Here is a 15,437-nt window from a genome sequence, read left to right as displayed (position 1 = left end):
GCCGTGACGAGAGCGTGCATAATATCATTATTTATTATATGGCTACAGTCTGAGGACCACACTGGCGTTACAAGAAGCTATATTTGCTATGCACATCACATCTGATCTGTTGTCGCACGTTCGATAACCAAGGGAAAAGAACGTTAGCCGAAATAAAATCTGATGATCTCTGTGAGCGATTCAAGCGGAATTGAAATAAAATCACATGGTTTAGTTTTGGTGTGTCATGTACTTTATTAATATGAAAATTGCCACAACATGTTGCTCTCTCTCTCTGTCACGCAACGCTACGCTCTCGTTTTGCTGCGTTATGGCCACTATAAACATGTGTTATAACACCACCTGAAACACATTTTGCGCAACAGTGTTCCAATATGCTGCATTAAAACTTTGTTACGTTTTTCCGGGATTCAGATTATGGTGCCCAGAAAAGTCATAGTCTGCATTATTATCCAAAAAAAAGACTCATTTGGAGGTAGCTGGTATTAGTTGTTATATCTTCCCGTGGTTTATATCGCTCTTGAAGGTGTTTAGAGACGTCGTTATGAGGGTGATTTTGGATTTAAATTATCCTATGATTAAGTTAGGTTGTCTTTTTTCCTTTGGATGATCCTGGTCCATCATATTCATGATTCAAATTCACTTGGATCAGGTCGCATCAAAGGAACCTATTAATCCACCCTTGACAAGGATTCGTCGGTTCCTTTGATGCACCATAATGCAAATTGCTCTTTATTAAAATTGAAAGAGACAAACATTCCGTGTTCTGAAAAGTATAAATAAACCAAACACTGTACATACAGCATTAACCTACGAATGTTTGCAAATTTTACCGTTACAGCATGTACAACCTGAAATGGCTTTGTTCTCTACCATTATGTGGCATTTACCTATCCGAGTGATCATCCCGGTTTGCGTCATAATTCATCATGAAATAGATATTTATGTTTCAGTAAATACATGTAGCAACGAGCGGCTGTCATGACATTTCACTGATGTTCGCGAGAAATTATTTTTCATTAACTCGAATATGTCCAAGCTGGTTCATCGGCTTGAGACCGAGCCGAATTTAATGACATTTCGTTTTGCGAGTATTTTTTCCAATGATTTTCTTTCATATTTAAAGGGATGGTTTCTCGGCTGGGGGCATGTGCAAGCTGTGACGTTAGTCCATCTAATTCCATTGTTAACAGGAAACAACCAAAAGCAAGCTGACGCTTTTTGCGGGAAATTGTTTTTTTTTTTTAAAGTTTCGAGGTCAGTAACAAAAACCCTGCAATAGAGGTGATATTTCTCACCCATCGTTTATGAACCAATTGGATGCTAGTAGATAACTTGTGCGTGTGTACAGAATAAATCCTTCGGCCCAGCGATATAAAAATGCGATGTTCCATTCTATAAAATTCGACACATTCTATGTAGATCGGTCGATATCTTACGGTAAATTTAGGCATCAGTCAATTATAGTCCGTGATTGCTGAACTAAAGAAAGCGAAAAAGTTACTTTCTCATGCGATAGTTTAGGCATGCGCCCAACCGTGAACTTTCCCTTAAATTGTGGTATATAAATACAAAACTGAAGTTAGGCTTTGAGTTAGGACTCAAACCAAATTAGCATAATCGGCAAATAAAGGTCTCTTTATGCAAATACGGTCAATACTCAACGGAGTCGGTGAAAAAATTGTCAGTTTACCGGCGATTATTTCGTTTGAGCTCGCGTGACTACCGCGATAACTGATGGCAGGTGAACAGCGGGTCACGCTATAAAAGCTGTTTACGCGGTAGTTACACAATCATTACGAAGTTACCAAAGTATTTCTTCGCCATTGAATTTCATGTCGGCGATGTGATAATAAAATTGAATGAACTTCGCCAACTAATGCTGTGAATGTTTTGCGAAATCTAGGATCGGCTGGCGGGGACATACTAAAGCGATGACAGGAACCAACTCACTGACATGGAACCGTTAGTTGAAGAGGAAGAAAGCGCTTCAGTTAGCGAAGGCCGACATTTTGATGTCACCGAAAATGATGAGGAAGTAATGGGCGATTGGGAAGACAACGACTCCGAGAGGTCCCCGTTTATTGAGCAACGCGATGCTAGCGGTTCGGAAGGTACCTCCATTAAACGAAGGGTCGGACTTATCCACGCGATTGCCATGATCGTAGGAGGAATTATTGGATCAGGGATTTTTATATCACCACGGCACGTTCTGGGTAACGCCGGTTCCATTGGAGAAACATTGCTGGTGTGGACATTTGGCGGAGTGTTAAGTCTCCTGGGTGCACTATGCTACTGTGAATTAGGAACATTCATCGAAAAATCTGGCGGTGAGTATATTTATTTGAAAATCGCTTATGGTCGCTTCATCGGGTTCTTGTACAGTTGGGTGAATGTTTGGTTCTTGGACCCAGGCTCTCACGCCATTCTAAGCCTCACTTTCGCTGTGTACGCTACACAACCGTTTTTTCCCAGTCGAGGAGCAGCAGCTTGCCACCCACCTTTCGGATTGGTCAAACTTCTGGCAGCTTGTGCAATCTGCATCTTGACAGCCATGAACTGCATAAGCATCCGCTTAGCTGCCCGTGCACAAGTGTTGTTCACCGTCTGCAAACTTCTAGCAATTGCTAGTATTGTCATCGTGGCTTTGATCCGTCTGTTGTCTGGTCATACACTGGCGTTTCATCAGCACGCTTTTGACGGCAGTACTACTAACCCGGGTGCCATAGGGCATGCTTTCTACAGTGCAATGTGGGCGTATGGCGGGTGGAGTGGCCTCAACTTAATAACGGAAGAAATCATCAATCCGAACAAGAACTTCCTACGAGCCTTAATGATATCCGTTCCTCTAGTTACCGCGTGTTACATTTTAATAAACCTGGCGTACTTCAGCGTGTTAACTAAGGAAGAGATTCTCGCTTCCGATGCCGTCGCCTTGACGTTCGCTTCCCGTTTGAGCCCTGTTTTCGGAATGGCCATGCCTCTGATCGTATCTCTGTCTTGTTTTGGTTCCCTTAACATGGGAATCTTTACCAGCGCCAGGGGGATTTTCTCGATCGCCAGAGAAAGACAGCTTCCCTTATCGTTAGCCATGGTCCACAGGAAGACCCAAGCCCCTCTTCCTGCGCTCTTTCTGCGCTCGTCGCTCGCTCTCTTGATGCTCATACCCACAAACATTGAAAACCTGTTGAACTGGTTACTTTTCGTCGAGTGGCTGGTACTCGCAGCTGTCTTCGTGGGCGTGGTTTGGTTGAGATGGAAAAAGCGCAGTACCCCGAGATCCTTCAAAGTCACTATAATTGTTCCTATTTTCATGGCCGGGGTTTCGCTGTACTTCACGGCCACTCCCTTTCTCTCTAATCCCGTCGAGTCAGTGTTTGGCCTCACAGTTATCCTCGCGGGAATTCCAGCTTATTATGTTTTCATAAAAAAGGACTGGACATCGAAATCAGAACGCTTCAACAGACTTTCCTCCAGAATGTCCTATTATATTCAAGTTATTTTTAATGTCATTTACGTTAGGTCTACGTTTGGTAGCGAATGAATTGAAGCGTTAAACTAAACCTGAACCTCTCTACAACGGCCACCTTGGAGACAAAGAATTAAAGGCCGTTGTAGCGAGGTGGCCGTTATGGGGAGGTAAGGGTGTAACATGGCACCTGTTTTCTTCGGAGGGTGTAACATTTTTTCATATTTTTAAAATACTTATTGCAAGATCTCAATACGTAACATAATCAAAACATATCAGTACAAAAGAAACCAAAAGGAAAGAGACCAACGGAGCGCGGTACCGATCAAGTCTCGTGAACTTTTACAATTACAATAGGGGTTTTTACGATAACTGCAGAAATTCTCGCGCGCTCATTGGCTAATTTTCATTGTCAAATAGCCTGCGAGCAGGCTCACATTTGGGAGCACACACGCAAGCGGCGAAGAGCGAATTCAAAAGCGAAGCGATCCGGCGGGGAGGAGTCTGATGAGGAGGCACTTTGACAATGTTATGATGAAATTCATGATCAATAACAGGACAGACGCATGAAAAACTGAAGTCAATTTGTTAAGTTGTAAACACCATTTGTTAGTCGTTGGTGAACTCGCCGTTGTCGAGAGGTTATTTTGGCAGTCGGACGCGTTTTAGTGGCCGCTGCCGCTGAAGAAAGTTGGTCGTTGTAGAGAGAGGTCAAAATACGAGTGAATGTATGGACCGTCCGCCGGGACAAGAAAAAGTGACCGTTGTATTTTCAATGCAATATATATTTGTAATTTAACCAGGGAAGCAACAATGTAAATGATACGTGTATATTTTGTAGAATTTAGCTCTGAAAATGCACTTTAAATAATGGAATATTTAAATTATGAATGATGAAAAAGAGCACTGTAAAAAGTGAAAAACATTGTTCAGTAAATTCGATTTTAAAAATTGTAAATTTTATACCAGTTTTGAAAAGTGTCCTCATTGGTTTCGAGTTGAAACTAAATCAAATGACACTTCTTTCTTAATATTACCATAGAGATAAATTCGCTCGAAGAAGCGAAGATTTTGGACCATACTTTTTTCAAAGTTAAATAAAATAAAAGCCATTTATTAATGCTTTGTGTATACTTTTAATAACGTATATCCACTATTGAGTATTCCGTACGAGCTTGGGCTTTTTTCGGTGGCATCATTTGCAGAGAGGAAATCTTTTACGTTGCTTTTTCAAAGAAATCACGCAAGAAGTACCTGACACAAATGCTTCTTCATGTTCCTACTGCAGCTCATTTTTTCCTCTTTCACGACATTAAAAGATTCTCCTTTAGTCTTTCTATTTAGTCTTTCTATAAGCGGGTAACTAAGCAGGCCATCTTCACTTGGGTCACTTTCACTGTGAAAATATGACTTATAATCTATCGTGACTGTTCGTACGAATATGAGGTTGCATTCGGCTTCGCAGGGTGCCATGGAGACAAGTATCATGTGTAGTCCGTGTAAATCGCTGGATTTCTTAAATTGCGATCTGTTTTAAGTTATAAAGCTATGTTTGCGCTGCAAACTAGAGCGGTTATCAACTAAGTCTCAAAAAACCGAAACTAAAGTAATCTCTTTGGTCATTCACAAAGAACATAGACAATCCAGCGAACCAATCAAAACACAAAGCGCGGGAAAAAAGTATATGAGCGAGTCGCTATTGGTTTAGCTGATTGGTTTTGTCTTTACTTCTGACTGGATGAGAAAGTGGCGCGAGATTTTTAAACCAATCACAAAAAGTAGTAATTGAAAACCAAAGAATTCGCGAGTTACTTTCCACGCTCAACTGAAAAGCTTTCTAATATGTTAATTAATCAGCATAATAGAACGTCGGCCTTCAATGAGCAAAACAAGTGGAACATAACCGCGCCTGTTTGATGATTTTGCGTCCACGAAAACCGAAGCAGAATCATCTTAGTATACTGTTTAGTTTCAATCGTCCAATTCTTGTGTAAAGGCTTCAGCAAAGGCCTGATGGAGGTAAAGATCCTTGAAAAGTTTCTTTTTAGCTTGAAGTCCTCTTCTAAACGTTGAAGTGTTTTTACCTGAGGAAGAGCAAATGTTGAAACTGTGATCAGAACACTGAGGGGGAACCAGCGTGAGACTAGCAAATCCAAACTCAGCCAGTAACGCGGCTGGCTAGACTGTATGCAGTACAGAAACCTCTATTTTCCAAGAGCAGGTCAAGGCACACAATGTACAACAAGTGTCACGACATGTCAATCTATTGCATGTGGGCACGTGACAAGGTAAAGTCTGCATATGAGCCAAGTGACCCATCAGGCCAGAGCATATCTCTGGTGTCTGAAGCATGAAGCGACCAGGAGTATTTCTACTCCCCCCCCTGGATGGGATACCCCATCACAGGGTTACCCCCAGCATTAAATTCACCTGTACCCATTTATACACCTGGATGAAGAGAGGCACTGTGAGAGTAAAGTGTCTTGCCTAAGAACACAACAAAATGTCCCCAGCCAGGGCTCAAACCCAAACGGCTCAATCCGGAGGCGAGCACACTAACCATCAGGCCAGCGCGCCTCTGTACCAGCACGCCTCTTCACCCCCTATTTTTAATCACTTCACATTGAGTCTGTTGCAACTGGAATAAAGCAAATCAATGAACATCTCAACACTATATCTTACGATCAAGTTTTATAGAGTTCACTGAACATCCATTACTTCTACATGTCAGTTCGTGGTTCTATCCACCATTTGGAACATACAGTATCTGTACAATGAAAATGATCAGAAGTCTAACTGACACCAAATTTCCAGCAAAATTGATTTCTGAAATTTTCATTTTCATTCGGGTCAGTCACTGTAAAATTTGTGTAACATATTCACTTACCCTGAGTAAGAAATTCAACCCCTGATGGCTGTGTTAGTGTGAGTCTGTCATATGTCAATTTTACCACTACATTTTTATCCTGGCTGTCAACATCCTGAAATCAAGTTCATAACATTTGGTTAACACCTCAAATCACAAGGTTAGCTATTATGGCAATTATCCGCACTATTCTCCATGAGTTTCCAAAAATTCCATAAGCAGAATCAGAATCTGATTTTGGGTCACGGTACATTGGGGCTACAGCTACATGTAGTACATATAATTGTCCAGTTGTCCATGGTTGCTGCCCTTGAAGATAATAAAAAATTTCCGTGACATTTCTCAGCTTTTGTCAAGCTTGGTCTAATTTCTTAAATTTGTACATTGGTCATAATGAGACAATAATTTTTCCCTGGCTTTAACAAGGAATTTTGAATTTCAGATATTAAATTCCCTGGCCTTGAATTTTGTGCAATAAAATTGTTAAAAAAAGTAAAGTGAGACGTTGACAATTAAACATCATTGTTGAGGCACAGTAAACTAAATGATTGGCATGTTTGACTCCTGTTCAAGAGATTTGTTTTGGCATTGCCAGTGATTATTGTGTGGGAGACATTAAATGCTCACAGCAACTGACTAAGATATAAAAAGTTGTTACGATGGGCTAAAAACATGTTGGGGGGAGTCACCCCTTAAACTACACCCACCTGCACCTTGCCTGCAAGACTTAATTTGTTACAGTGGAACCTCGATTTAACGAACCTCTACATCACAAAATGCTCTGTATAATGAACGACATTTTTTGCCCCAGTAATAGTAAAATGTATGAAAATAACCTTGATACAACAAAACCTCGTCATAGCGAACATATTTTGCCAGTCCCTTGGCCCTCCGTCATATCAAGGCTCCACTGTACCATACATTAAAATGCTGATTTTAGAAATCCTCTCTTTACCTTTGTTTTCAACTGGATAAAGTCATGTGCAGGACTGCAAGATATTTCCCCCTCCAGTTTCTCTCTGTGTTGCTCTTGACAAAGGTGAACCTTAAATCATATAAAGTCACATTTCTTAAAGTAAACAAAATTCTTTTCATTCTAATACCTCCATAACAGGCTTTTTGCACTAGAGGAGTCAGTAGGTTCCAAGATTCCACATTGGCAACTTAATAATTTGGACTTTAGTTCCAGTTCTCGTCTACACAGTGTTTATTTCGCCTCCAAAATGCCACAAAAATCAAGAGTTCTTTAGATAAAGGAAAGGATTGACTGAGCCTTTGTTCAGGCTGGAATAAAGTGGTCGTAACAACAAGCTGACCAGATGACTGGGTGGCTATAAGGTGGGGTTCCACTGTGTACATCATTTTCGACACCAGGGACTTCTAGGGCGATAAACCTTGAGAGCATTTATTTTGGTTAGGATCCTCCTTGACCCTTAAGGGGTTTTTTACAACGATTAAACGATAAGGATGATGGCTAGATTACAAGTGGGAAAGAATTGCAGCTCTGTTTTTTTCCTTACCTGCTCTCGTCTTGCCACAAATGCATTGAGATGCTCAGAGATGACCATAAAGAATTTCTGAAATGACAAATGTAACTCATCTCAGTCAACAACTTTGAAGGAATATGTCCAAAGTTAACATGAACTTTCTCAGCAGTTAAATAGAAACAAGCTCAGTGCCTCAAACCAAAGGGCAAAATCAAGAAATGTTGAAACATGGCAAACTGTGGACAAGAAAGGGACTTTCATACATGAAGGATCATCACAGTTATGCACAAAACATTAAGTCTTTGCAAAAATAAGGCCTGGCTATTTTTCAGGCATTTTTTTTTTTGCCTGCAATCAATTATAAGATATATGATATTGCCTGAGACATCCTGAACCTACAATATTCAATAATAAGTGATTATAAGTTACCAATAGAAGTACCTTTATGTCACTGTTCAAGTACTGCTGGCTAATTGTGTCAATGGGAATAAAGTAAGGTAAAGTGTGCTTGTGAATCTGAGAAAAAGAGCACAGATAAACAGAAGAGAAGACAACTAACTCTTAAGTATTGGAGTGCTGGAGATCAACCCGAGTACTCTATTCTGAGCATTGGCCCTAGAAATGAAATGGGGGACCACATCAGGTAAACAAAGATTCTTTGACTTCGCTGGGATTCAAACCCACAACCTCTGGATTAGATCACTGTTACCCTACAAGGCCTAGCAGGAGCAGGTACCAGTACTGCTGATAATTTACTATGGTGGAAAATCATGGCAAGGTAGATATTAAGGGTACTCTAAAGAGCTTTATAATCTCTGTAAGTTCTTTTGAGGTGTTTCGTTTCCAAACTAAGCCTTTTTAGAGGAAAGGGGGGATTACTTTGGAAGAGTAATTGAACAATAGAGAGAGGTTTATCTCCATGATCACAAATCATCTAGCAACCATGAAAAAATATGTCAGTATAGCTTTAATTTTTAACAAAACATTAATATAGAGCATGGTAACTGAAAGCACAGTACATGGTAACTGAAAGCGTGGTAAAGCAATATGATTTTATTTTCATCTTAAACATTGTTTCTTCTTTGTGGAACATCAACTAAGGTGTCTTCGAGCACTTGCCTGTAGATGTTATGCATGTAGTGTTGCAATAATTGACTTACCTTTAAAGTGTTGTCTTTCAATTCCACTTCAACGTAATAAGGTTCATGATATCTAGCTGTTGATCAAAAAAGATGTCTTCATAATCTATTTTTATAACAATGTTTTTTGCACGCTACAACTGACATTGAAATACTTCAGTTCACTGAACCATTAAGGATCAAACAGGATAGTTTTGAACCTGTTGCTGAAAAGAGTTAACTCTTCAAGCCAGGTTAATATGAAAGAACACCAAATGTTTAGTTAACAAATCCATTACAGTTGTTACTTACAGTTAAAAAAGGTTTCACATCTAAAGCAAGTTTGTTTTGTTTCTTGTGATACTACTGAAATACCAGTCAGTCTGTAGGCATCACAAAGATCAACGAGCTGAAAGATAGATATTTAAGAATAATTCAGTCTTCAGAGGTCAGTGTTTAAGGCGGATTCTGGGTTTTCCTTTACTACAGGCAACAAGTATTACTTTTTTCTAGTTTTGAACAACTTTGATTAGTTAGAGTATTGTTATTGATGATTTCTTCCCCAGCCTGCATTCTATTCTTCTACTCCAACTTTATTAAAAGCAATTGAGAGTACAGTGTTAAGGAAGACACCAAGTAACTGGGAAAGTAAATTAAAGCAAAGTCTCTTTGGGGCCTAGTGTCTCAAGAGGTTGATGGTTCAGGGCAGGAAAAAAATTTGAAATCCACTTGCCCAGTGGGCCAGTAAATTTCAGTTTTCACTTGCCCCCACTTAAATATTACTTGCCGATGTGGCAGCCAGAATGGCAATCAGAGGACAAATGCAAACCAAGTATGCTTGGATTCCTAGCAGCCTTAAGATTTGAAATAACTTCTGACTAGAAATTATCATTTATCAAGCTGACATTTTTAATCAGACTCGCAAGACCAGTGAGGCCAATTTTAATTTCACTCGCCGATCAGGCCACTGGACTTCAATTTTCACTTGCCCAAGAGCAAAATTCACTTGACCTGCGTAATCGGACCTGGGTTTTTTCCTGCCCTTTGGTTAACTAACTCCAGATTCTATAGAATGAAGCAGCTTGACTTGTTGTTACTCCCCCCCCCCCCCCCCCACCCCTTCCTTCCACCCCTTGATGAGATGCTAGTTCACCAAAGGTAACCTCCCAGCACCAGGTTTCTCCAACAAAACCCATGATTTGAAGTCCAACACACCAGTCATTGGGCCAAGACTTTCACAGAGAGAGTACACCCTTTATTACTATAAATGTAACATCATATTATTTAGAAAACAAGCTTCATTTCCAAATGCAGGAGGCAGCATGGCCAACTGGTCAGCGTGTCAGACTCGCAATCCAGCAGTCCCAGGTTCAAGTCCCGCTCTGACCACTACCTGGATTTGTTTCTCAGTAAGCCCCGAGTTCAAATCTTTGGCTACACTTGTAAATAGCCAACTGGTTTGCCTCCAGCCAGTTGGGATTCTTAACAATGTTATGCTCAATTCAAATTATTTGTTTCAGTTGTTTGCTCAGCCCTGCTAGCACTTGTGCTATAAACACTGCTGAGGGTAAATAGAGGTTATATTTTTTTTTGCACTGGTCAGTATCTAATTTCTCTTAAAAAGATTGCTGATGAGAGCATGCTTAAGACTGAAATGCTTAAATAGACTATCTGGATTTTTTTTGTACTTTTCCTACCTTTCTCTTATGTAACAATCTTGCAGCTGTTAGGACAGCCTGAGGGGAAAAAATTGAAACTGCTGATAAAGTAACCAGTTTCACTGATAATAATCATTATAATTGCTTTTTACCCTGTAATAAGTAAATTAAAACTACACAATAAAATGCTAAATTTGTAAATGTCCTGATCATTAATTTCATTGTTACTAGAACCATCATCACTGATCACTACAACAACATTGCCATCATTATGTTATTATTATTATTACTTCACAGGACTTTTTCATGATAGTAACCCATGTCCACTAACACATAAGCCTGGTCCACACTAGCAACATAACGACATAACAACATCGTAGTTCGTATAGTGTGATCGTCCGGGTGAGTGTAGTTCTGAAAAGAACTGTTGTTGGTGACTGACGTTTTGACAACCTGAGCGGAAGTCATCTTCAGAGTCAAGTGAATAGTGTTTGTCAGTCGATGATCTTATAAGTCTGGTCCGTTGAACGTGATTGCTCAGTATAGCCATGATGGTATTGGCTGAAAGACTCGTGTAAAGTTTGTCATCAGTCATTGGTGGACTCACCCGGACGATCACACTATACGAACTACTGATACTCCTGGGTTCAAACCATTTACTGTATAACAACATCGTCTCCAACGACATAAAAAGGATGTTATCTTGACGTAAAAAGGACATTATGTTTGTAGTGTGAACATGTAGACACAATGACATATTTAGCAACATAATAGCATGAACATAACAACATAAAGATAGTACTGATCTTTTCTTTATGTTGTTATGTCGATGTCGTTATGTCGTTAGTGTGAACCAGGCTTTACTCTTTATGTGTACCTGTTTAGAAGTATCTGTATACTTCCTTCTCGATGACTGACCTGTAAGTGCAATTAAATGAATTTAGAAAAGAGCCCAAAGAATACATGCGTGCTAATTGGTTTTAAATTGTGTTTCTGTTAAATGATTAGATTATGAGCTCAAGATTTCTGTCGAATGATAGTTGACGAGGGCGCAACCAGAGTCAACTATTACGCATGGAAATCGAGAGCGAATAATCCAATAATAATTATTTGTTTTAGTATAAATCTACTAGTCATCCAGAACTTTATTTTAATCCCCTTCCTGGGCACCCAACAGATTGTTTCGCTACTTTATCAGTTCGGAAGGCGTTTAATCCCCTCTGATTTTCTTAAGAGAATTGTCACCTCGAACTTTAGTGATATGAGAAATTTAATGTCTGTTGTTTTCGGATTGTCAAAGATGTTGTTTTGGCTACCGAAAAAAGGTTAGCTATCATTTTCGGAAAGACGATAAGACCTTCAGGAAATGGACAAAAAAGCCCTAATAAATTCAAGAATACTCAAGTTCCCCTAGAATAACCAAACAGATAAAAAAATTTTAGCGCAACCTAAAATTAACCAACAGAGCTATAAAAGTACTCCAGATAGCCTAAAACAACAAACAGTTGTTGAGTGCCCCTGCCCCTTCACAGACACCTCCAAAATGTAAAGAAGCGACGGTCATTTTGTTCACATTTGCACACTTCTGCACTGTTCACTATCTCCAACAGAATAGATAGTGAGTAGCATAGCTAATCAGAGTACAGCATTCATGATAGAACCCTAGTAGATTTATACTAAAACTCAATAGAAATAGAGAACTAACATGAGCTGTTGACGTAATGATGACGCTAGCAAAGAGAACTTACATTTTGATGATCAAAGTAAACAAGTTGTTTTCTCTTTTTGGTACATGTTTTCTACAATGTATTTCCTAAATAATATGTACAGTACAGTAGAAATAAAATACTTGTTTCATACATTTTTTTAGAACTAAACAAGATAGGTCAATTATAGGGCTGTTGTTAAGGACCATAACCCATAAAACCTGCTATGACTGAGTATGCTTGATGGGCCCTTGATGTTACAGGCCAAGGCTGAGGTCTTAGAAAAATTACGAGGAGCCAAAAGGTTCCTAACCATGAAGCCCTGGGTGCCCAGCACTTAGCTTCTATGAAAAAAGTATGTTTTTCCATTTTCCCAAAGGTAAAAGTCGGTTGCCTGTGGCACCCGGGCAATGCTTAGTTTTAGAGCACAGTCCTGTTTACAGGTGAAATTGTCCTGCCTTTTGTCGATTCACCCACAAAGTTACAAGTTTGCTATGGATTTCAAAATCAAGGCAACACAAGACTCAGAACTAAACCATGAATTACAGTGCTTTTTCAATACCAGTATTTTGTGTAACAGAAACTGTTAATAATGGTGTCATTGTTCAACCAGTGAAGTTGTTTTCCTTAGCTTTCAATAGCATACTAAGATATAGTGCAAACCAATTAGGAAAATTTCAACATATTTCAGTTCTCCGAAAAACTTGGCTTCAAGGCTTAGGGAAATACTTATACACCAAAGGATACACAGTGAGGTTAAAGGATGAAAAAATAATACTTCTTTCGTTTTATTTCTCAAAGCTCTGGAGCCAAATTAGACTTTTAACATACAAAACTTGGTCTATTGTGTGCTGCTTTGCTGTTCCTAAGTTCATGCAGGTAGGTGTACACAAGCAGAATGTTATTTGACGACAATGTCATGGAACATAGCAATATGCACAAGTAGAGAAATTGTAGGCAATGATGTGTAGATAACATTAGTAGTGATCTTTTAACCAATCATAAAGCAATCACAAAGATGAAATAATACACTGAACAGTGCATTAAGTTTGTACAGAATATCAAACCTACCCATTTTCAAATACTCTTGCAAAATTTCATGAGGACCATGCTTAAGTCTTTCACGGAGTTTATCTCTCCTTTCTCTCAGTTTTTCCACTGAATTTTTTGTAAAAAAAAAAACCATAAGACTGTTAGAAATCATATTAATTAAGGTACCTACATGGACATATTTTGCAGGCATTAGTTGTGCATTTGTTTTAAAACTTTTGAACATAGCAACAAATAGCTCTTGTCTTCCATCAGAGAAATAAGTTTATTTTCCAAGCTCCCTTACTGTATGCTCCAGAAACTAGATTCTAGAGCTAGTAGGTTCTCATGTATAGGCTTTGTTTACAAGATAAAGAGTATTCATTTGATACTACATTGATTTAGTTTGGCAATCTTCATATCTGAATTTATACCTGCATTTCCTACCTTTAGTTTTCAAGTCAACAAGTTCAGCGTTCTCTTGTTTGGCATCTTCGTATTCAGCATTGCGTCTAGAACATCATTGAATCAAGGACATATGCTATCTGTCAACCTTTGCAAAGCGGCTAAGGCGAGGTTAAATTTTTCGTTGAATTAACGTCATATCTACACAACAAACTTTACTGTCATTAAGAATTTCTTCTACTTGTTTGTTTCGCTAAATTTTTATACCTGTCAGCTCTTTCTTGCAGTCTTTGAAGGTCATACAATGCACCTTCTTGTTCGAGTGACATCTTGGTCGCCATGTTTCTTCTCCAATTTCGTCCCCAGACCAGCTCGATTAGTCATAATTTCGCGCGTTTTTCTGAACTCTGCCCCAGACTTCACCATCCATCTATCACAATCATCGGTTCTTATTTTGGCTCTCTGAGGTGTGCTCGAATGGTTAAACTGACGCTATTCAGTAAATATTATTAGTACAGTCGAACCTCGATTGTCCGTACCTCGATTATCCGGATTTCTCGATTATCCGGACTTTTTCTCTAGTCCCAGTTTTGTCATGAATCTTTATTAGTCATGATCAAGATCCGTAGCAATATTCTTTTTAAAACTATAGCATTGAAAAGTGCAGTCAAAAGCGAGTTTGTTTTGCTTTTAAAAAGCAAAGGCAGCGCACGCACATGTCGTAACTAATGAAGAACACTCGAATGAGTTCTGATTTTCGTTCTGATTGGCTCAGAGTTGAGTGGTTCAAGATGTACAGTAGACCATATTGTTTTCCAAGCGATTTGTAAAAGTGTTTTTTCACGATTAAGGTGGTATGGTACCCTCAATATGGACCAAAAAGTTTGTTTAAATATGGTGAAGAAAGATCAATTGCGTACTATTGCACTCAAGAAGAGAAATTAAATTTCTAGAGTTTTACTCAAAATGGTTGCTATGGAAACCAGCCACAGCCTTTTGAAGTAGTGTTTTATAGTATTGACGCCAACACTTCCTCTTTTACAAAACAAGAATTGACTGTCAAATAAGCATATCATGTAAGTTTCTATTTTGTTCTGTGCAAAGAACCTAAGTTTTGACAGTTAACTCTTATTTTCAGTGCTTTTTACAGCTTTATTTGGAAATAACCTGATTTTTTACCACACCCAGTGGACAAATCATCTCATGTCACGTGACAGATCTTAAAATGTTACGATTTTTTTGGTTTATATCATCGCGACACTATTGGTCTTTGATCAGCCCAAGTTTCGGGAATTCTACTTAAAAACCTTGCAAAGTAGAAATGTTGGTGCGAAGTCAGTCGGTACAAAAGTAAACTTTTGAGAAAAATACACTTTAAGTTTCTTACACGAAGTATTAAGCATTTAACGAGCCACAAATGGCAGGGAAGGGGGGTGCAGATTGGATCTCGGGGGAGGGGTGCAATGGTTGTTCTATTTTGTAAAAGGTTGCCGCAGTTGTGGGAAATATTCCTTTTCATAAGGGAAATGAATGAGCCTGTGATGGCAATTTGAGGCAAAGCTTTTCACAAATAATTATACCAATCGAGTTGTGCATGTCTTAAAAATTTTTTTCTAAATAGTTTCGTTCATATAAGTTAAAAATAATCTATATTTTTGGTCACGTTCTTATAGTAAACAGTCGTTGCTATGGCCGTTGC

The 15,437-nt window shown here is 39.0% G+C and overlaps 1 protein-coding gene and 1 pseudogene across 2 annotated transcripts; one reads left to right on the top strand and one right to left on the bottom strand.

Moving 5' to 3' along the window:
- Window positions 1-1,158: 1,158 nt before the first annotated feature.
- Window positions 1,159-4,589, top strand: LOC110047666 (Y+L amino acid transporter 2 pseudogene; annotated as a pseudogene). The gene is made up of 2 exons (XR_016204167.1): window positions 1,159-1,781; window positions 1,907-4,589. The product of XR_016204167.1 is annotated as a Y+L amino acid transporter 2 pseudogene (transcript).
- On the bottom strand, window positions 4,582-14,458 carry LOC110047555 (centromere protein O-like). Its single transcript, XM_089279574.1, has 12 exons — window positions 14,006-14,458; window positions 13,781-13,845; window positions 13,376-13,462; window positions 11,476-11,516; window positions 10,638-10,676; window positions 9,253-9,349; window positions 8,983-9,038; window positions 8,264-8,338; window positions 7,856-7,912; window positions 7,291-7,380; window positions 6,357-6,450; window positions 4,582-5,553 (listed from the first exon to the last, which is right to left on the bottom strand). The coding sequence occupies exons 1-12, from the start codon at window positions 14,077-14,079 to the stop codon at window positions 5,441-5,443; spliced, it is 888 nt and encodes a 295-aa protein (XP_089135700.1). The 5' UTR covers window positions 14,080-14,458; the 3' UTR covers window positions 4,582-5,440.
- Between the last annotated feature and the right edge of the window lie 979 nt (window positions 14,459-15,437).

This window comes from Orbicella faveolata, unplaced genomic scaffold, assembly GCF_042242905.1.
Source record: "Orbicella faveolata isolate gen_17 unplaced genomic scaffold, um_ofav_v1 contig_47, whole genome shotgun sequence".
NCBI classification, from domain to species: domain Eukaryota; kingdom Metazoa; phylum Cnidaria; class Anthozoa; order Scleractinia; family Merulinidae; genus Orbicella; species Orbicella faveolata.
The sequence above is the reverse complement of the archived record's forward strand: the minus strand, read 5'-3'. Positions and strand labels throughout refer to the sequence as shown.